General features: G+C 35.5%; 1 protein-coding gene across 2 annotated transcripts in view; it reads left to right on the top strand.

Moving 5' to 3' along the window:
* The window catches only part of LOC136037941 (plexin-A4-like), a 317250-nt gene that overhangs the window by 131948 nt on the left and 162289 nt on the right, over positions 1 to 23013 (top strand). For both annotated transcript variants that reach the window (XM_065720812.1, XM_065720810.1), the window contains exon 6: positions 14962 to 15192. In XM_065720812.1, coding sequence (XP_065576884.1) covers positions 14962 to 15192 — 231 coding nt within the window. The remainder of the gene's footprint in view (positions 1 to 14961; positions 15193 to 23013) is intronic.

Raw genomic sequence — 23013 nt, 5'->3', positions numbered from 1 at the left:
TTTGCTCATCGTTGTAGATCTTCCATCTTTTGATAAAGAACGCTTAAGAGTGAAATATTAGGACTAAGTTCTTACTTCTTATGCTGTTCTTTTGCAAACGTCTTTCATCATTCAGCTCTGATCAGCTTTCTAAGATAATTTTATTCTTGTTCTATTGCGTAGTTGAGCTGAATAAGCTTGTAGGTTCAAAAATTGTAGGCAAACTGGAGTTTGGATGTCATATTTTATATGCAGGTCACTTGAAGCAAAGTATAATTTCTTTGACTTGCCTGATGATGAGATACGCTTTCCCCCAAAAGGTTTGAATAATATAAACACGTATTGTTCAAGAACTGGATTGGGAATTAAAACCAGAGGGGCTTCCTACTCACTACCTGGTGAATATCTTGGGATGCCTTTTTCGTCACGGTGCACCTCTTCAGGCCACGCATGGTTCACTTCGGGACACGCAAACCTCCGCCACGCTTGATGTGCATCAAGTGATAATAGGCTTTTATTTTTGAATTTGAAGAACCCCTTGTTATTTCTTTTACCAAATGTCTTTTACCACTAGTTGATAATCCTTGAAGAGCTGATAAAGGGATACCACATGTTTTTTTTTCGGAAATTCGTCAATGACATAACACTGAGAGTTTTGAGTTTCTGATAACTTCATTCATATGGTGCATATTGTTAAAAAGCAAAATGACAACTCGAAAATGGAAAACGAGGCGATGGTTCGGTCATGTTATACTTAATACGTAAACAATGTTATAAGTAAACAAAGGACAAATTTCATAACTTACAGCCCTTTCCCAATTGGAGAATTTGAGGACTAGTTGCCCTCCAGTCCTTTAGTCCTAATGTTGCCCTACTTAAAAAGTGAACTATGATTTCTAGTTTCTCTTTGGATGAGCCTTTTCCCTATCTTCTAGGAACATTGGTTCGATATGATCAACCCTAAAAAATGAAATTAAATTTAAAAAAAAAATCGCATCCGTGATGTTTCGTCTGGCAAAAAATACAAAATTCCAAATTTTCTGACACACTGAATCTGGTGGCATTTCCCCCTTATTCGAAAATCAGGCAAATTATCTCAGACTCGTAGCCTTTGATTGGTAACATTAAACTTTAGGAATTTCATATATTTGGAATCAGCACAAAAGGTCAGTTCTTTTGATGCATTAACCATTATCTTTTTTTGGAGTTTCGATTACTATTGGGCCGGGTCGTTCCTTACTTACGTTCCTCACTTCGGTACCACGGACTGTTTGATAAAATCAGGCCTAAAGACGTATAAGCTACGAAAAATCTAATACACACCTAGTCATTGCGCAGATTTTGCACTTGCGAGTTGTATACCTGCGCTTAAGTTTGTTGATTTTATGATTATTCTTTGATATAAGGTAAACTTGTCTTTGGTTTGACAAATATAAACATTTATTTTGAAATAGGTCTATAAACCTCTAGCTAGCCTTCCCACATACCTTGTTTATGAATGTTTGATAGGAAATAATAGTTGTTTAACTTGAAAAGTTCAGATGAATTGTGGAAGTTTCTGTTTGGAATGAAACTGTTTTCACTGGAATTTCCCCATCTTATTGATCGACACTCCTGTTGACAGTAGTTGAGTTATTGGAGATCACGTTTAAAGTTTTGGAGATCACATTTAGAGTAGCAAAAGGGGGAAAAACAAACCTAGCTATTTTTAAAGGTCAGCCTGTTTTAAATTTTGCTCGTGTATGTGTGTAATTCATTGGTTCAAATTTTATTAATTTGATTAATTAAAATTAGAGTCACCTATCACTAAATAAAATATTACTATTTTGTTTATTTCTTTTACTTCACTTTCGCTTTAATTAAGTGAAATGTCCTTAATCGGAAAGAAAATCACTTTTGCCGGGTAATATGAAAGTTGTTTTGGGTAGTATAGCCAATCTTCATCCATTTGTGAAGGTGATTAAGTTCCTTTTTTATATTAACTTCAATTTTGTATCTGATTGTAATTGAGTTGGTACTGTTTTGAAAGAAGAACTCGAGCGAAGCAATGAATATAAAACAAATTTGGGATACTGAACACAATAAAATGAATTATCATCTTCTGTATTAGGAACCCCTGTGTTTTTGCAGGACTCCTCATCTTTTGACTTCTAAAGCATGGTCTCGGACTCACTACAGCATAGACTTAACGATTTTGAATGAAATACTACATTACATCCATTCTGTATTAGCTTTTTTTATTAATATTTCCTAAAATTATTCCAAATTAACCTGTATAAATCATTTCTCGTACCCTGGGCGTTGGTCGTATGCAGCGATTTTTGCTCTAGTTTCTAATTTTCGTCGAAACTCTTCAATCGCGCTTGATATCAGTATACGGGTATACTTCTCTCTTATACTTAAGTATACTGTTTAAAATCGGGTAGCAAAAAAGTCTTGCTCAGTGATTGATTACTACCAAGCAATTAAGTGAAGACCCCACGGTTTTCTCTTCGTGTAGGTTGTTTTCTTGACAACGAGAAATACTGCAGCTCATCTAAACAATGTGTAATTATGCCGTTTCGAATCTACCGCTCTTTTTTTATTGTCCACCATTACCAGTAGGCTGAAATTATGCTCGTACCTTTTTATGGTTTTATTACGGTTGTTAGTATTAAATACTCTTAGTCGTAAGTTGGAGTTGGAAAGTAGGATATTATATACACGGGCAGATTAGTATTCCTAAAATTCTTAAAGTACCAAAGATGTAAAATCTTTTTATGTTCCGTGGACCCAACTTAGGTCGGTTTGCACCTGAAAATCGTGGTTTTTTAAGATGTTTATATTGATTGTCTCAAAATTATGAAGTTTTTGAAGTAGTAACATATATTTGTCAGTGTTGCCATGCTCAATCGCGAAATAAATACGTTTTGACTTATTAGTCTACTTTGACAACACTTTTATCTGTAAAAATTAAATCACTTACTATCTGTTGATTCCCAAAGCCAACCTACACCTTCAAAGATGACTGCACAAGAGTTAGTCCACACCTTCTTAATCTGTTTGATGCCTTAGGATTGTAGCTTACATTTTGCTGATTTTTCAGTATTATAGACCACAACACAATTCACATCCATGGACCAATAAGAGAACAATATATATATATATATATATATATATATATATATATATATATATATATATATATATATATATATACTAGCTGTTGGGGTGGCGCTTCGCGCCACTTCAACACATAGTTGGTGGGGGCGCTTCGCGCCCCCCCCCAAGCCCCCCCGCGCGCGTAAGTCGTTACGCGCCATATTAGTTACGCGCCATTGTAGTTGTGTCCCTATGTCCCACCTGTGAATATAGATATATATATATATATATATATATATATATATATGTTTTTAACTACGTAAAACTTGCGAATATACAACATTCTTTGCTGTCCCATTGTCTGTGCATATAAATAGATTGTCAGGTTTACCGACTCTTGAACATGCAACATATAATGGTCCATGGGAAAACAATCCGTATTCAGATCTATACCTCATGATTCTAATGATTGCCCTTGAGCTTTGTTGATGGTGATTGCTAATCGACCATTCCCTGAGTCGCCATCGTCATTTATATATCCCCCTGTGCACCCCGGCGTCCCCTTTGTAGTTATGTCCCTGTGTCCCGGTCGTCATTTATATTCCCTGTGTCCCGGTCGTCATTTGTGTCCCGGTGTTCCAGTCTGTGATTTCTCTTTGAGTGTCCCGGGCGTCATTTATATTCCTTGTGTCCCGGTGTCCCGGTCGTCATTTATATCCCCCTGTGCCCCCCGGTGTCCCCATTGTAGTTGTGTCCCTGTGTCCCGGTCGTCATTTATATTCCCTGTGTCCCGGTCGTCATTTGTATCCCGGTGTCCCGGTCTGTATATACATTCGTTTTTTAGTTTTGTTTTTCTCCTTTATTTTTTTCCTTTTTTCTTTTTTTTCTTTTTTAGTTTATTTAGATTTTTAGATTTTTTAGTTTTTTTATTAGTTTTTAGTTTTTTTGTAGTTTTTACCATTTTTTTAGTTTTTTTAGTTTTTTTTTTTACTTATGTCCTGGTCGTCATTTATACTCCCTGTGTCTCGGTCGTCATTTGTGTCTCGGTGCTTTGTTGATTGCTAATTTATATTATATTTATATTTATATTTTTTATATTTATTAATATTTTTTTAGTTTTCTTTTTCTCTTATTTTTCAGTTTTTTCCTTTTTTTTAGTTTTTTCTTTTTTAGTTTTTAGTTTTTTTTTGTTTTTTACCTTTTTTAGTTTTTTTAGTTTTTTTTAGTTTTTTAGCTTTTTTAGTTTTTTTATTAGTTTTTAGTTTTTTTTTAGTTTTTGCCTTTTTTTAGTTTTTTCAGTTTTTTTTAGTTTTTAGTTTTTTACCTTTTTTTAGTTTATTTTAGTTTTTTAGCTTTTTTAGTTTTTTTTCTTTTTAGTTTTTTTTGTAGTTTTTACCTTTTTTAGTTTTTTTTCTTCTTTTGTATTAGTGTGAAATAATTCAGACGTCATATGCGGACAAACACGACGTCACTCGACAGACAGACATAACCCACAAACAACTTATTTTTATATATATTTATTCATATTTTTTTAGTTTTCTTTTTCTCTTTTATTTTTCAGTTTTTTCCCTTTTTTTAGTTTTTTTCTTTTTTAGTTTTTAGTTTTTTTTTTAGTTTTTTACCTTTTTTTAGTTTTTTTTAGTTTTTTTAGTTTTTTAGCTTTTTTAGTTTTTTTATTAGTTTTTATTTTTTTGTAGTTTTTGCCTTTTTTTATTTTTTTCATTTTTTTTTTTAGTTATTAGATTTTTACCTTTTTTTAGTTTTTTTTAGTTTTTTAGCTTTTTTAGTTTTTTTTTCTTTTTAGTTTTTTTTGTAGTTTTTACCTTTTTTAGTTTTTTTCTTCTTTTGTATTAGTGTGAAATAATTCAGACGTCATATGCGAACAAACATGACGTCACCTGATCCACAGATCCACAGACAACTTATTTTTATATATATAGATAGATATATATATGCTAACGGTGAAAAGAGACTGCTCTCTCACATGCACCGAAACTATTTTTATTTTCAGTTTAAATATTTCTGATGTAATAGTCCTGAGAATGTGACAAAATATATAAATATATATATATATATATATATATATATATATATATATATATATATATATATATATATATATATATACTAGCTGTTGGGGTGGCGCTTCGCGCCACCCCAACACCTAGTTGGTGGGGGCGCTTCGCGCCCCCCCAAGCCCCCCCGCGCGCGTAAGTCGTTACGCGCCATAATAGTTACGCGCCATTGTAGTTGTGTCCCTATGTCCCACCTGTGAATATAGATAGATATATATATATGGTTTTAACTACGTAAAACTTGCGAATATACAACATTCTTTGCTGTCCCATTGTCTTTGCATATAAATAGATTGTCAGGTTTACCGACTCTTGAACATGCAACATATAATGGTCCATGGGAAAACAATCTGTATTCAGATCTATACCTCATGATTCTAATGATTGCCCTTGAGCTTTGTTGATGGTGATTGCTAATCGACCATTCCCTGTCCCGGTGTCCCGGTCGTCATTTACATCCCCCTGTTTCCCCCGGTGTCCCCGTTGTAGTTGTGTCCCTGTGTCCCGGTCGTCATTTATATTCCCTGTGTCCCGGGTCCCGGTCGTCATTTGTATCCCGGTGTCCCGGTCTGTATATACATTCGTTTTTTAGTTTTGTTTTTCTCCTTTATTTTTTTCCTTTTTTTTTCTTTTTTAGCTTATTTAGATTTTTAGATTTTTTAGTTTTTTTATTAGTTTTTAGTTTTTTTTTCTTTTTAGTTTTTTTGTCCCGGTCGTCATTTATATCCCCCTGTTTCCCCCGGTGTCCCCGTTGTAGTTGTGTCCCTGTGTCCCGGTCGTCATTTATATTCCCTGTGTCCCGGTCGTCATTTGTATCCCGGTGTACCGGAGTTGTGTCCCTGTGTCCCGGTCGTCATTTATATTCCCTGTGTCCCGGGTCCCGGTCGTCATTTGTATCCCGGTGTCCCGGTCTGTATATACATTCGTTTTTTAGTTTTGTTTTTCTCCTTTATTTTTTTCCTTTTTTTTTCTTTTTTAGCTTATTTAGATTTTTAGATTTTTTAGTTTTTTTATTAGTTTTTAGTTTTTTTTTCTTTTTAGTTTTTTTGTCCCGGTCGTCATTTATATCCCCCTGTTTCCCCCGGGTCGTCATTTATACTCCCTGTGTCCCGGTGCTTTGTTGATTGCTAATCGAACATTCCTTTTGTCCTGGTCGCTTTCTCTTTGAGTGTCGTCATTTATTTTTTTCTTTTTTAGTTCTTTTAGTTTTTACCTTTTTTAGTTTTTTTTAGTTTTTAGTTTTTTTAGTTTTTTACCTTTTTTTAGTTTTTTTAGTTTTTTTTAGTTTTTTAGCTTTTTTATTTTTTTTATTAGTTTTTAGTTTTTTTGTAGTTTTTGCCTTTTTTTTAGTTTTTTTTAGTTTTTTAGCTTTTTTATTAGTTTTTAGTTTTTTTTGTAGTTTTTGCCTTTTTTTAGTTTTTTTAGTTTTTTAGCTTTTTTATTTTTTTTATTAGTTTTTAGTTTTTTTTGTAGTTTTTGCCTTTTTTTTCTCTTTGAGTGTCGTCATTTATTAGTTTTTTCCTTTTTTTTTTTTAGTTTTTTATTGGTTTTTACCTTTATTTTAGCTTATTTTTCAGTTTTTTCCTTTTTTTTAGTTTTTTTTATTTTTTATTTTTTTTAGTTTTTTACCTTTTTTTAGTTTTTTTAGTTTTTTAGCTTTTTTACTTTTTTTATTAGTTTTTAGTTTTTTTTGTAGTTTTTGCCTTTTTTTAGTTTTTTCAGTTTTTTTTTAGTTTTTTATTGGTTTTTACCTTTATAGTTTTTTTAGTTTTTTAGCTTTTTTATTTTTTTTATTAGTTTTTAGTTTTTTTTGTAGTTTTTGCCTTTTTTTAGTTTTTTCAGTTTTGACGTCACCTGATCCAGTTTTTTCAGGTGACGTCACCTGACACATCCATCCATCCATCCACAGACAACTTATTTTTATATATATAGAAGATAGATATATATAAATAAGTTGTCTGTCTGTGAGTCTGTCTGTCAGGTGACGTCATGTTTCTGTGTCGACTGACGTCATGAAGTTAGTTGTCGTCATTTTTGCTATGACGGTGACGTCATTAACGGTATTTAAGACATTTGTTCACGGAAAAATGTTTAATTGTAAAATGACTGAAGAACCTACAATTGCAACAGCCGAGGAAGCTGCTCAAAGAGTTTATGCCAAAAAACTTGCTGCTGATAGAGAAAGTAAGAAAAGAAAGCGTTCCGAGGAATCACAAGAACAGCAAGAAAATAGGCTTGCAGCTGATTGAGAAAGTAAGAAAAGAAAGCGTGCCGGGGAATCACAAGAACAGCAAGAAAACAGGCTTGCGGCTAAGGAACGCAAAACCGCGCAATTAGATGAAAATCCACCTGGACAGCGAGAGTCAAAACATATCAAAACTGAAAATGATAGCGATGATGATTGGATTTGGGATTTTGACTAGGATAAGGTCATCAATGCCTACCAGATTTAAGTTAAAATAACAAAGGTTCGTCGATATGTACTTCATAGTGACGCTGAAAAATAAAGAAGAAAAAGAAAACTGAAAAAAGAAAAAAGGTAAAAAACTAAAAAAAAAACTAAAAAGAAAAAAAACACTCAAAGAGAAATTACAGACCGGGACACAAATGACGACCGAGACAGAGGGAATATAAGTGACGACCGGGAACCTCAAAGAGAAATTACAGACTGGGACACCCGGACACAAATCACGACCGGGACACAGGGAATATAAATGACGACCGGGACACAGGGACACAACTGCAACGGGGTCGCCGGGGGCACAGGTGAGATATATAAATGACGACCGGGACACAGGGATTGTTCGAATAGAAATTACAGACCGGGACACCGGGACACAAATGACGACCGGGACACAGGGAATATAAATGACGACCGGGACACTCAAAGAGAAATTACAAACTGGGACACCGGGACACAAATGACGACCGGGACACAGGGAATATAAATGACGACCGGGACACAGGGACACATCATTAGAATAATGAGGTATAGATACGGATTGTTTTTCCCATGGACAATTATATGTTGCATGTTCAAGAGTCAGTAAACCTGACAATCTATTTATATGCACAGACAATAGGACAGCGAAGAATGCTGTATATTCGCATGTTTTACGTAGTTAAAAACATATATTTATATCTATCTCTATTCACAGGAGGGACACAGGGACACTACTACAATGGCGCGTAACGACTTACGCGCGTGGGGGGGCTTGGGGGGCGCGAAGCGCCCCACCAACTAGGTGTTGGGGTGGCGCGAAGCGCCACCCCAACAGCTAGTATATATATATATATATATATATATATATATATATATATATATATATATATATATATATATATATATGCTAACGGTAAAAAGAGACTGCTCTCTCACATACACCGAAACTATTTTATTTTTAGTTTAAGAATTTCTGATGTAATTATCCTGACAATGTTTCTTTTTTTTTATGTATTTCTTGGTCACGAATATTTACCCACTTATTCTGTGTTCAATGGGTGTCGTAGATTCATGTCAACCAGACTAGTACAAGTGGTAGTTAAGGCTACGTAGCAGACTGTAAAAAAATGTGTTTTCAGGTGTGGAAAACCACAAAAGAATGGAAGAGATTTAAAATTTCAGTTTCTAAACTTCCACTTGTCAATGGTTCGAAAAACCACAAAGTAGTTCCGTGTGTAGCATCGCCTGTTTTAACGTATATTTTTTTATTTTTTTGGACCGTAACGATGATATAAATTAATCCCTGTTTTGAGTAGTAGATCAATAGGGACAAAATGGTGTCGTTTATTGAGACGGAAATTATTAGTTTAGCGTTAAAGCCATTTGCCCTAATGGAGAAACACCAAATTGCAAACAAAAATCCTACTGTCAAGCAGCTTTGCAAACTTTGTCGAACGTGATTGATCAGAGATTAATAAAGATGGGATATTACTGTAATATATGAAAATACCCGGGCCCTCTAACGGATGTGATGAAAATACTGTTGTTTCTCCTGAGATTTTTGTATCTAAGCCCTAACTCCAGATTAAGAAGAACAAGAGTTAAGAGCTCATATGACACTTGTGACGAGAGATCGGATGTAGCCCGGTTATGTCAATCACGCATCTAGAACTTGTGCTTACTCTCGAACTCGCCAAAGCACTAGAAATCCCCCAACTCCCCCAAAGAGATCAGATATGGTCCGGTTATGTCAATAACATATCTAGAACTTGTGCTTATTCTTCCCATCAAGTTTCATCCCGATCTTTTCACTCTACGCGTTTTCCAAAATTTCCGGTTTCCAAGATTTCCGTTTCTCAACCTCCACCCCCTCCCAATGTCTCCGGATCCGATCCAAATGGAAAACGGAACATCTGAGACATAATATCTTTCTATATATCAAGTGTCATTAAGATCCGATCATCCATTCGTGAGGTAAACATACCTCATTTTCCACGATTTCCCCTCCTTTCAGCCCCCCCCCAGATGGTCGAATCGGGGAAACGACTGTTATCAAGTCAATTTGTGCAGGTCCCTGACACGCCTACCAATTTTCATTGTCCTAGCACGTCCAGAAGCAGCGAACTCGCTAAAGCACTGGAAATCCCTCCACAACTTCCCCAAAGAGAGTGGATCTGGTCCGGCCAATCACGTATCTAGGACTTGCGCTTATTCTTCCCACCAAGTTTCATCCCAGCTCTGAGACACGAGCTCCTTCTAAATATTAAACTTCTTTAAGATCTGATCACCCGTTTGTAGGTTAAAAATACCTAATTTTTTCTAATTTTCCGAATTAACTGTCCTTCCGCTTATAATCCACACACTTATAATCCACTCTTAATAATCATTCGTTTAATGGGCAAATAAAATTCTTCTCTACTATCTCGTTTGTTCGCCCCCCCCCCCAGATGGTAGAATCGGGGAAGAAACTATTTCTAATTTAATCTGGTCTGGTCCCTGATACGCCTGCCAACTTTCATCGTCCTAGCCTGTCTGGAAGTGCCCGAACTAGCAAAACCGGGACCGACGGACAGAAATTGCGATCGCTATATGTCACTTGGTTAACAAAAGTGCCATAAAACCGTAAAATCAATTTTTGTGTCATTTTAAAGGGTAAAACAACTCTAATATTTACTCCACCTTCCACCCCAAGCTTGCTTGTCTGTTTCAAAATCCTGGCCCTGATGTCAAAAATATCAGCCAAATATTGATATCTAAAATTACTAAATCTAAAATAGCCCTGATATATTTTTTGTTGTACAAAGAAGTCTAAATAGAGCCTTTTAGCAAATAAGCTCATTGTTCTAAGTTTTAATGTTCTATGAAAAAAAGTTTAAGTAAATCTAAATGAATATTATCTTCTCATCCTCCAGGGCTAATAACGGAAAATCGTTTGAACTGAAAAATCTTTGGATCAAATGCCATTTATGAAGGGAAAAGATAGATAATATTACTATTAACAGAAGCCCCATAAGAGAGCTTCCCACCCAAGTAAATATCCTGGAGAAGGCTTAAAACCTTGAAAACAAAACACCCGGAATTAAGGTCGTATTTGTCTGTCTTGTGGGAATTGAATTTTCATTGAAATATCAATTGAAACTTTCTTTTATATGTCAAAGATTTTCTTGATTGACATGACCTATTCTGGGCCGAAATTACAATCGTTGTATCCTTACGTTGGTACAATTTGCACTTGCAGTTTGCAAAGTGCACTGTGCAAAAAAAAAAAAAAAAAAACGAAGAAAAAATTAGTGCCTATTAAAGTGCAGCGCTTGACTACTTTATTAGAAAAAAGCAAAAAAACAAAAAAAAACTGAAAATTTAAAAGAAAGCTGGATATCTGATGTTATCGTTCGACAATGCACTGGGTTTAAAACTTAATTTCTCTGTAAGTAATACATAATGATCATTTTTATGTTCAAAAATATCTCAAGTCAAATTCCAGTTTGCACTGGAATTGCTGGCTTGGCTTGACCAAGTTGCTGGCTTGACCAAATTTTGGCCACTTGACTTTAAGCTTATAGGCCTACTGGAGACAAGATTATGCTTTCTTTCACCATCCTCTACATTATACAATGCTTGAAAAGACAAATATATTTTAAATTTGGGCCGGACAAAGGCGCAATGCTAGATGGTGTGGGAGATTTTTCTTTTCGACACTAATGTCAGTTTCAACTTTTATATTTTTCCCAAACTCGTCGAGTTTGTGTTCAGCAAAAATCAGGTAAATGGATTCATCCAACCGTAGCACGATTCATGACGCCATTACTTGCTTGATGATATACCATTAGTCTTAATAATTGAAATTTGTTCATGTAAAATGGTTAGACTTTCTCAGAATTGCTTAGTGATGACCTCCTAGGGTATAAATCTCGGCTGCGGGAACTCAAAAGGCCTTATGTTACGCAACATAAATTTTAGATCAGAACTGAAACAGTTACAAAAGTATTTCGGTTTTTCGATTGTTAGTAAAGACCAGTTCTAGAAGATGACGCAATCAAAGACTTGATCAAAAACCTAGGTTTTCATCAAGACACGGTGGGATGCGTTTTAAAAAGAAAATTCCATCCAAAATTCGAAACTGTGCTACCCCGACCTCAATGCCTAGCTATTACCATTTGGTTAAAGCGTCTTGTCCATAGCAGTCTCCTTTATATTATTTGCTGTTTCAAATTACCGATTTCTTACACGCTAGAAATTACACGCTCAGAACGTTTTTTTTTTATGCTCTTTCAACTATAAATCTGCAAAAATCACTCTCAAAAGATCAATAGCTTTGACTTGAACCTTTAATCATCTCTCTACAATGTTGCCGTCGTGTTAATTATATTGGCATCGATTGGAGGGGGTGTCTCTGTTTCCTAGCTTCTTTTCCGCCTATATTTTTAACAATACCTTTCTTGGAGTCTTCTCATTGGAAAAGGTCCTTTTTGCTATTTTCACTAAAAAGAAGAAGAAGAAAAAAAAAAAACAAAGTGCACTTTTCGGCTGCCAAATGGCACTTTAACCGAATTTAACCCGAACAGAAATTGTCACACATAATAGTATGGTTACCTCCCCCTTATTACGCCCCCCACCCTCAAGATTCATTTTTTATTTGCACTAGTTTTTGTTCGTTTTGAGTTTGACTTATTGGTTGATTTTAAGTCTACTTGGTTTAGGTTTTAATATCGGTTTTTACTTTTCTTTTTATCAATTTTTTTTGAAACGATTTTTTTTATTAATAAATCTAGAAACATGTAGTTTTGTCTTTAATCTGAATTTTTGTCTAGAACAAGTAGTTTTATCAGCATAATCAGTACAGACATTTTATTTCTATGTATTAATTAGTAACACGTAACACACTGGAATGGGGAAAGGGGATGGATATAGACTCCTGGCGTTAAGCAAAGGGTAGCTTATTATTATTTCCAAGAGCTCTTCAATTAAGATCTCATTCCTATATAGCAAAAGAAAGATATGAACTGATTGAACTATGTATAATTAGATTGATGTCCTCCAGTTTAGGTAAGCTTTATTCAGTCTGTTTCAGGCGTCCCTAAGCCTTATATTACAAATTTTGTAGATGCCTATTTACAAATTTAATTTTATACTATGTATAAAACAAAAATTGGTTCAAAGATTATAATCCAGAATGTTTTTGGTAAGAGGAGTGTTTTAATTTTTTCCCCAAAAATTGGAAGTGTTTTTTGACCAGTATCTTTGCTATTTTTTTTAAAGCTATTAATTCCCAGATTGCCTTCAAAGTAGCGAATTTACCTGTATCAACCAATACATCCGAAATAGTTATTCTCAGTAATGAAATTGAGCTGTATTTATAATTCGACCAAAAAAAGAAAGGTGGGGCAACATCTATAGATCAAAATAGCTGTCTTATACAAACACTGGAGATGGTCCTTGTCCGAATTTGGAAACCAAAAGAATCTTAGTTCCATCATCCAATTATACAAATTGGACTGGGTTTCGTGTGAGGCAATGATATAAAGTTTTTTTTTTTCATCACTTTTTGAGTCATAAATCCTAACAAGATATATCAGTATTTCACCCAAGGGGTTACATGCTAGATCCCTATCGTGTATACCTGACAGGGTTGCCGGCATATCTTTTGTGGTGCTACTGGCTATCGGAAAGACTGCTAGTCTCGTAAAAAGCTTGCTAATTTGTTTTGTTTTTCTCAGGAGGGAATTCTCGAACTGTTCTTTTTCCTTGAACAGTTCCCTTTAAAAAAAAAATATGGTGTTTATTTCAACTGTACATCCCTGCTTCTAGCATTAAAAAACAAAACAAAAAAAAGATTCAAACGTTTTCTCTGCTTCTAGCATATAAAAAATCATTCAAATATTGGCTGTGACGAGCTTCTCCATACTCCCCCTCCCTCCAGATGAATAACTTAAAATAGACAAAATGTCGAGAAACGCTCAAAATTAAAACATAGCCCAAAATTGTTGTAAAATAGCGTTTCATGTCATTGTAACATCACCACTTTTGTGGAGAGTACTCTAATGGTGCTACGTTATCCCGAAAGCGCAGTTCCGGAAATAAAGGGGTTAAATTAGGATTTTTATCTGTTACCTGTGGTAACCTGGACTGTAGGCATCTGGAAACAGGTATCCATAACTTAGTTTGTTTACTGAGATGCAGATGTAGTATTGAAGGGAAGTCGACCTCCATTGGTGTTCACAGGGAGGAGAGGATAAGGGGAGCCTATTTTGTATCCTCCACCCATAGAAATGTCAACTGTTTAAGAAAGTTTTGTAAAAAATGCTATTCAGCCTCTGCCTCCCTCCTCCGGCTTCCATTTCCTGAAACATCTCGAGGCTCCCGTGAAAGTCCTGGAGTTGTTATTGAGGAGACGGAATCTTGTGTATATATGACGAACAGTGATTAACCCCTTAATTTTCCCTTCTTTGAATGTATTCTTTATTCAAAAGTGTTCCGAAATGAAATGCAAAAGTAATATTGTATTCAATAATGGCTGTTGAAGGAATGCCTGGGCTGGTAATTGAAGGCATGGCAGAAAGATTTATTGGATGATTTGTTTTTGGGCTTGATACACACTTGATACTTGAGGCATGTATATTGGCTCTCGGTTCATAGGTCAAAACCTGAAAAAAAATTTGTATAGATTAAGCTACTTAAAATACTGTAGCATGGTTTCACCTCAAGGGTGCTTGGTTATATACACCTTTCAAAGTAAAATTAGCGATTTTAACGTTTATTTCTCACATGATGCGATTTGCGGAAAAACTCAATTTGAGCGCATTTAATTTGTGGAAAAAACGCACGAAAATACTTCGAAAAATCGCATACATGAAGCGATGTAAGCGCAACCACCATTGCATTATAAAAAAACAAACAAGGATGGTATTTGGGCTTGTGGGAGCTGGCCTAACTCCCGCTTTCCTATAATGCCTGATTTATTTTTTCAAAATAAGAAAAATTCATAATGATAGTGCTAGTGAAAAGAAAATCCTAAAATTATTGAATATTCCATTCGAAATGTGTATTATATCTCTTACTAAGATATGATGAATCAAAAATTATGAAAGTATGATGAATATGATGAAATGAAAAAAATATGATGAACTGGAATTAGAAAATTATGAATTTTCAGCGAGCCTAAACGCTCGAGCTGCAATTTCTTGGAATATTGAAAAATGTGTCTGTATTTTCTTGGCCTGAGTTACATAGCCGCTTCTTTAGGCTCAGGGGTAGGGCTTAGCATGGATCTTGGTCTTGAATAGTGATTATGTTGTAACTTATTGCTCTGTGTCTAAAAGTAAAAATATATGGGATCAATTCCTGGTTTTATTGAAATTTAGTAGTCATTCTGTTTAATTGCAGGTGTCGAAGCTGAGAGTGCAAGAATGTGGTGTTTATCGTACTTGCGGTGAATGCCTTGGAGCAAGAGATCCCTACTGCGGTTGGTGCTCCCTGGAAAATAAATGCTCACTAAGGACAGACTGCCAGGATGCAGTAAGAGATCCCCTTTATTGGGTTCCCTACCGTTCTGGACGATGTACTACAATAACTGCGGTGACACCACATCAAATTCAAAGGACAACTGCCAGAACGGTAAAATTTTCTTCTTTTATTTACATAATAAAATACAATTATAAACCTATTTAAAATCGCCATGCTTCACGAAGATTTGAGAGAAAACTCGATGATCGTGTATTGGCAGATCCAGGTTCAAGATTTGATTAAATCAACGAAAGGCCAAAGGGTACGGAGGTGGCGTTTCAAACATAGAACGCTGCAACAGATAAAGAAGGAGGTGATCCGTTATAATATGAGGTCGGATTTTATAGCGACGTATTAGATGGTGGTCGCAGAGATTAAAAAGTCGATGGCATGTGTATCCAACGTTAATTCTTATCTTTTTTTTGTTTTAAAATTGCTTTACTTCATTAGGAAAACGATTTATTCTATATTCTACCCAAAGGACTCTTACATTGCCTCCCGTTCAGTGCTGGGTGTGGACGGTGAAGGAAGCTGCGATAAAGTTATGTTAATTCCGCTATTTATCTTACTGTTTTTGTTTAATATATTTTTGTTTTAATGAATATTTGGTTCAATAAGCAATGGGACTTAACATCAAAATAAAATAACGCATTTAAAACATCGCATCTCGATGTTTTAATATATCTTACTTGGGTAGTAACATATTGTTAAAACGTAGTGAATAATTTTATGGTTGTAAATCGGCTTGGATTAGAAGTTCTTGCTGTTTTTGGTTCTATGGAACTTTGGTAAATGTTTTTACACTGGGGGAAGGAACTCCGTTTTGCCGCTTCCAATTTTTTGGCAGATCATGGCCTGCTTCAGTCCTACTGCTATATTCCCAATTGTACACAGAAGGATCTAGTTAGTATGCAATCCCTTAGCTGTATCCTAAATTCTTTTTTCCTTTAATCATGTTAGATCTCTTATACAGCTTCTTTTGAAGAATTGGTTTGAAACTGTGGCTTCACATAAATTACATTTATTAAAGTGAAAAATATTTCTATATCCTTTAAAAGGATTATGCTGTTTGGCTATTGGATTATTAAAATGTACTCATGTTAAATATTAAGGTTTGGACATGAAAATTAAGCCTGTTTCGTCATCAATGAACCACTTAACGCTAGTTTCAAGCCACTCTGGACTTCCATTTCAAGCTACTCAGAGTAGCTACTACAGAGTAGCAGAGCAGCTACTCTACTAGCAGCTACTACAGAGCAGCTTCCATTTTAAGCTACTCTGGATTTCCTGCAGTGGTGATAATTCGTGAGAATTTAAGGCGGGGAAACATATATTTTTCAAAGTATAGGGTTGGAAAATACATCATTTTTTCTATTTGTCAAAGGAAACACCAACAAATGTATTTTTCAATACTATCCAAAATCTAGGTAGGAATAAAAAGTCTATGGAGTGCATATCCCCTCGCCAATTGACTCCACTGGTCATCGAAGTACAAAATTTATAATATTAGAAGAAAAATAATGGTTAAGAAGTAATTCCTTATGCTATTTCAACGTTATGAAAGTTTCTTTTTTTCCAATAAGGGAGCATAAACAAGAGGGTGGGGTGACACCTATATTATGTCACTGATACGTTCAGTTACCCACAAACAATCATCTTTCATAGGTTTTTGGCGTTTCTTAATAGCAGGCAAAAGTTTTCGTTCTCGCCCGTGGCAAAAATACAGAATGAGGCATAGTAAATTACCAGGCGCTTTATCTATAAACTGGTTTATCAGATTAAAATTTTTAAATGCTGTGACATCGAGAGAAACCCCCCCCCCAAAAAAAATGTCGCTAAATAGAAAGTGTATTTAACGAATACTTTCAATATGAAGGCAAAAGTAAATTGAATATTAGAACTGGGTAGCTTACCTTACCCAGAATGTGATTGGCGTTTTTTTTTTTTTATATATATATTTTTCTGCAGCGTTCTCGTAATTCTCCTCAGATTTGTTTTTGTGATGCAGGAATTTGTTCCAACCCCTTAACATGAAGCTTTTTATCGATAAGGTTTTTTAAAATTGAATTAGTATGTTATCTGCCCGCAAGTTTGATTTAGACCTTTGTGGGGTTCTAAATCTTGGATTAATCTTCTTCCTAGGCTATTAGTTTTTCTTAGAGGCTTGTACAAATTTTTAAAATCGTAAACGGAAAGTGGCCTTACTCAACTCAGGCGATAATTTATTTCTTCCTTTTTTATAAGAATGTTATCTATTCACGGATTCTGGTATTCAGATAGCCAAGAGAAAGTAGATACTAAATTGAAAATTCTCCCTTCCACTTGAGATTACTTTATTAAATTTTCAAGAGGTTTTCCATTGGTAATCTCTTAATGGTTTTACAGAGAAGATAATTGATGTTACAATGTACATAGAGCTTCAGTTTTCCAGTTTTTAAAGCCTAGTGAATCAGCAAGAGAGAAGAAGAAAAAGATAAGTTGGGAAAGAAAAAGCCTATCAATTATTCAGAAGGGATAAATTCCGTTAGGGATGGTCAGCTTGTCAATTGACTTTTGAGCTAAAATTGACTCAGATTGATTATAATCTCTTCTGCATTCCATGTTTTTAGTAGTATTAGACATGGTAGGTCTGTTCACTGGAACAGGGCTAGTAGGGCAGCCTGTAGGTTCGTCAATAACCGAATGCTTCTTTTAAAAGATTTATTGTATTGTTGATTATAAAACAGATCTCGATATCAGCTTTGCCAATGAATTGACATAAACTCCACCAATTTTCTGACTAAAATTGTACCCTAGGGGATTAATTTGTTCCATCTAAACAGCAGGTTAAAAATTTGCCTCAACAGGAATCTAATTTTTGATAAACTGAAACTTTCAACATATATCTGAGTCAAAATAGAGCAAGTAAAACCAAAATGCACGAGGAAATTTGGTTGTACCATAAATTTCCTAATGTACCGCATTGCACCAGGACGTCTAAATTAAACAACACGGTACAATTTTACCGCGTCGATAACGCTGGACGGTATAATTTGCCCTGCAAACTATGATTTGGTACTGTAGGGTGGGTAACATAAAAGTTTCTGCGGGTAGCTACTCACAATATACCATTCTTTTTTCGTTTTTTTTTTTTGTGCCTGAAGGCAAGCGGCTATTTCTAATTGTAAAGGTTACATGATGTCAGTAGTTTCTAAAGTTTATCCTGTTTGTCTTGCGGCTCAAGGATTGAGTTAGAGTCTTCAGGATGTTTTTTTTTTGGAGATGGGGGAGTGATCTCGAGTGAAGGGGGTGAACTACTTTTCCTCCGGTCATCACACAACAGTATGCGCCACGAGTTTTTCCTCAGTCTTAGTGCCCGTCGTCTGATTGGCTCTTTACCATCTGAGGTGTAATTGAGACGTTTAGCAGCACAGTTGGCATGTTGCACCTTATTAAGAAATTCAATTTAAAAGAAAACAAGCTTTTTTAACTGTTGCCCTCCAATTATTTGGTCACTTAAAAAGGGCTCTAGAACTTTTAATTTTGGTTCGAATGAGCCCTCTCGCGAAATTCTAGGTCCACTGGGTTGATCTGAACACCCCTGAAAAAAAACATGCATCCGTGATCTTTCTTCTGGCAAAAAGTAAAAAATTCCGAATTTGGGCAGATAGGAGCTTGAAACTTCTACAGTAGAGTTTTCTGATACGCTGAATCTGATGGTGTGATTTTCATTAAGATTCTATGCCTTTTAGGGGATTTTTCTATCTTTTTCGAAAATAATGCATATTTTCATAAGCTCGTAATTTTTGATGAATTGGCTTAAACTTGATGAAACTTATACATTTAAAGTCAGCATAAAAATTTTATTCTTTTGATGTATCTATTGGATGTTTTTAGAGTTTTTTAGAGTTTCGGTTACTGTTAAGCCGGGTCGCTCCTTGTTTACAGTTCGTTTCCACAAACTGTTTGATAAAATCTGAAACAAATGCAAATAAATAAAAAAAACGCAGGAAACTAAACTTGAACTTACTTCTTATTTGGGTTAATTTTCTCATTTATATTTATATCATTTATATCTCATTTATTGCTTAACTATGCATTGGAAGTGGGCTATTTGAATAAATCCCTTGTAAATTTGTGCTAAAACCAAGAGGATTAAGTTTTTTACTGCCCTGGTGAGCTTCACTAATATGAGGCTTTTTTTATGAGAGAGGTAATTCCCAACCCTGTCTAGTGACTTCAAGTATTGCTGAAACTCGTTGGTCTTGAATGAGCATCAAGTAAATAATAACCCCTCCTGAAAAAAGTCAAATATCAGTATTGTAATAATTTTAGATACCGTAAAAAGTCACAGCTGAAGGTTTCCAATAAAAGTTACAATCCAAGTGTGATTTCCAAAGTGAATTCTAAATGACCAATAATTTGATCTCTATCGACCTATTGGTCATATAATTGACCAATTCAATTATTGGTTCTAGTTTTGCTACGAGTAAGAACACCACAGAACAGGTTTACCGACCCAACACCGAATTATTCTCTTGTTATGGACTTACCTTGGGGGCGAACTACCCATATTCATCCTGTTGTGTATTACTAAAAAAACAAGAGCTAAGAGCTCATATGGCGCTTGTGACGAGGCGAGAAGAGCTAAGAGCCAAAAGATCATATGGTATGAGCCCTAAGAAAATTCTATGAATCAATAGATTGATTTAAAAAGGAAAATAAGAGGCTTAATGTCGGTCAGGATTTAAAATAAAAGCTCGTGAGTCACGATGTCCTTCTAAATATCAAAATTCATTAAGATCCGATCACCCGCTCGTAAGTTATAAATACCTAATTTTTCTAATTTTTCCTCTCCCTTTAGCCCCCCAGATAGTCGAATCTGGGAAAACGACTTTATCAAGTCAAATTGTGCAGCTCCCTGACACGCCTACCAATTTTCATCGTCCTAGCACGTCCAGAAGCACCAAACTCGCCAAATCGCTGAACCCCTCCCACCAACTCCTCCAAAGAGAGCTAATCCAGTACGATTCTGTCAATCACGTATCAAGGACATTTTTTTATACTATCCACCAAGCTTCATCCCGATTCCTCCACTCCAAGTGTTTTTCAAAGATTTCCCCCTCCAACTCCCCCCAATGTCAAAAGATCTGGTCGGAATTTGAAATAAGAACTCTGAGACATGGACTCCTTCAAAAATCAAATTTCATTAAGATCCGATCATCAATTCATAAGATAAAAATACTCAAATTTTCACGTTTTCCAAGAATTCCGGTTTCCCCCTCCAACTCCCCCCAATGTCACAGGATCTGGTCGGAATTTAAAATTAGAAATTTAAAGCACAAGATCCTCCTAAATATTAAATTTCATTAAGATCTGGTCACCCTTTCGTAAGTTACAAATACCTCAATTTTCAAAATTACCCCCCCCCCCCCCAATTCCACCAAAGAGAGTAGATCCGGTCCGGTTATGACAGTCACGTATCTTAGACAGGTTTCTATTCTTCCCATCCAATTTAATCTTGATCTCACCTCTTTAAGTATTTTCTAAGATTTCCGGTCCCCACAACTGCCCCCCCCCCAATTACGCTTGATCCGGTTGAAACCAAGCTTCATCCCGATTCTTCCACTTCAAGTGTTTTTCCAAGATTTCCCCCTCCAACTCCCTCCAATGTCAAAAGATCTGGTCGGGATTTGAAATAAGAGCTCTGAGACATGAATTCCTTCTAAAATTCAAATTTCATTAAGATCCGATCATCTATTCATAAGATACAAATACCACAATTCTCACGTTTTCCAAGAATTCCGGTTTCCCCCTCCAACTCCCCCCAAGGTCACAGGATCTGGTCGGAATTTTAAATTAGAACTTTAAAGCACAAGATCCTTCTAAATATCAATTTCATTCAGATCTGGTCACCCTTTCGTAAGTTACAAAGCTTAATTTTCAAAATTCCCCCCCCCCCCCAATTCCACCAAAGAGAGCAGATCGGTTATGTCAGTCACGTATCTTAGACAGGTTTCTATTCTTCCCATCCAGTTTCATCCTGATCTCACCGCTTTAAGTATTTTCTAAGATTTCCGCCCCCCCCCCCCAATTACGCTTGATCCGGTTGAGACTTAAAATAAGAGATCTGAGTTACGAGGTCCTTCTATATATGAAGTTTCATGAAGATCCGATCACTCCTTCGTAAGTTAAAAATACGTAATTTTTTCTTATTTTTCAGAATTAACCCCCCCCCCCAATAGAGCGGATCCGTTCCAATTATGTAAATCACGTATGTAAGACTTCTGCTTATTTTTCCCACCAAGTTTCATCCCGATCCCTCCAATATAAGCGTTTTCCATGATTTTAGGTTCCCCCACCCCAAACTTCCCCCAATGTCACCAGATCCGGTCAGGATTTAAAATAAGAGCTTTGAGACACGATATCCTTCTAAATATCAAATTTTATTGAGATCCGATCACCCGTTCGTAAGTTAAAAATACCTCATTTTTTCTAATTTTTCAGAATTAACCCCTCCCCCAACTACCCCAAAGAGAGCGGATCCGTTCCGGTTATGTCAATCATGTTTTTTGGACTTGTGCTTATTTTTCCCATCAATTTTCATCCCGATCCCTCCACTCTAAGTGTTTTCCAAGTTTTAGGTTTCCCCCTCCCAACTCCCCCCAATGTCACCAGATCCGGTCGGGATTTAAAATAAGAGCTCTGAGACACAATATCCTTCCAAACAATAAATTTCATTAAGATCCCATCACCCGTTCGTAAGTTAAAAATACTTAATTTTTTCTATTTTTTCAGAATTAACCAGCCCCCACCCCCCCCCCAGATGGTCAAATCGGGAAAACGACTATTTCTAATTTAATCTGGTCCGGTCCCTGATACGCTTGCCAAATTTCATCGTCCTAGCTTACCTGGAAGTGCCTAAAGTAGCAACACCGGGACCGACAGACAGACCGACAGAATTTGCGATTGTTATATGTCACTTGGTTAATACCAAGTGCCATTAAAAAGTTTTTTACGGAAGAAAAGGGTCAAGTTGAAACTTAAGATCATCGTAAATTTTTGCTTTGCAGTTTATGCGAAATGCATCCACAAAAATACCTCAAATGATAGTAGGCCTACTCGTGATATTTCCCTGTATGTGTAGAACACGAAAATATAGTGCTTGATTGAAGACGCAAAATCACTGGAAAAATCAGATTCTTCTCTTAGGAGTAGAAAAGTCCATAAGTAACCTACAAAAATAAAAGACTACTTTTTGAGGCTCCCAGTAGTCTTTAGTCGGCCATAATATTGTTAACTTTTATTATGCAATTATAATTCTCTTGAAAAAACCTAAGCATGCTCAGTTTTAGGATATGTAACTAGACTGAACAACATTATAATAAATGAAAGCAAAGGGTTATCACTTCAAATGTGTAACCAGAGTTTTTGTTCCACTGTAAATTGTTTGTTTGGAAGGGTGAGAAGTTTTCTTTTGGAATACATTAAACTGCGTTTGTGACTTGGAAACTTAATTTTGCTGTCTTTTCCTATTGAAGACAAACGGGCAAAGAAGTTATCCTGACAAATATGCTTTCTATCCAGATACAGAATGATAGAACAAAAATATTGATTTAAAAAAGAAAAATTGACTCCCTTTTAGAAAAAAAAATGCTGGAATAAGGCTAAACATATCCATTGTTGTCTAGAAAAAGAAAAACAAGAATCTTTTTTATGTTTTTTTGAAACTGGTCCTACATCAGATGTAAATCCGACGCTTCTTAATTAATTTATTTAGCATTATTATATAACTTGATTATTTATTTTCCAGTGAAGTCTGAAACAAGCAGGCTTAGGCTGCTATACCTTTTGAAAAACGTCTGTATTCGTGATTAAAAACAGTACTAGGTGACATAGATGTAGCAGCTATTTAATTGTATTTGAGCAGAGAGTTTTTTTTTTCCAACTTTT

Source organism: Artemia franciscana, chromosome 17 (genome assembly GCF_032884065.1).
Source record: "Artemia franciscana chromosome 17, ASM3288406v1, whole genome shotgun sequence".
Classification (NCBI taxonomy): Eukaryota; Metazoa; Arthropoda; class Branchiopoda; order Anostraca; family Artemiidae; genus Artemia; species Artemia franciscana.
This window is presented reverse-complemented; position numbering and strand designations above follow the sequence as displayed.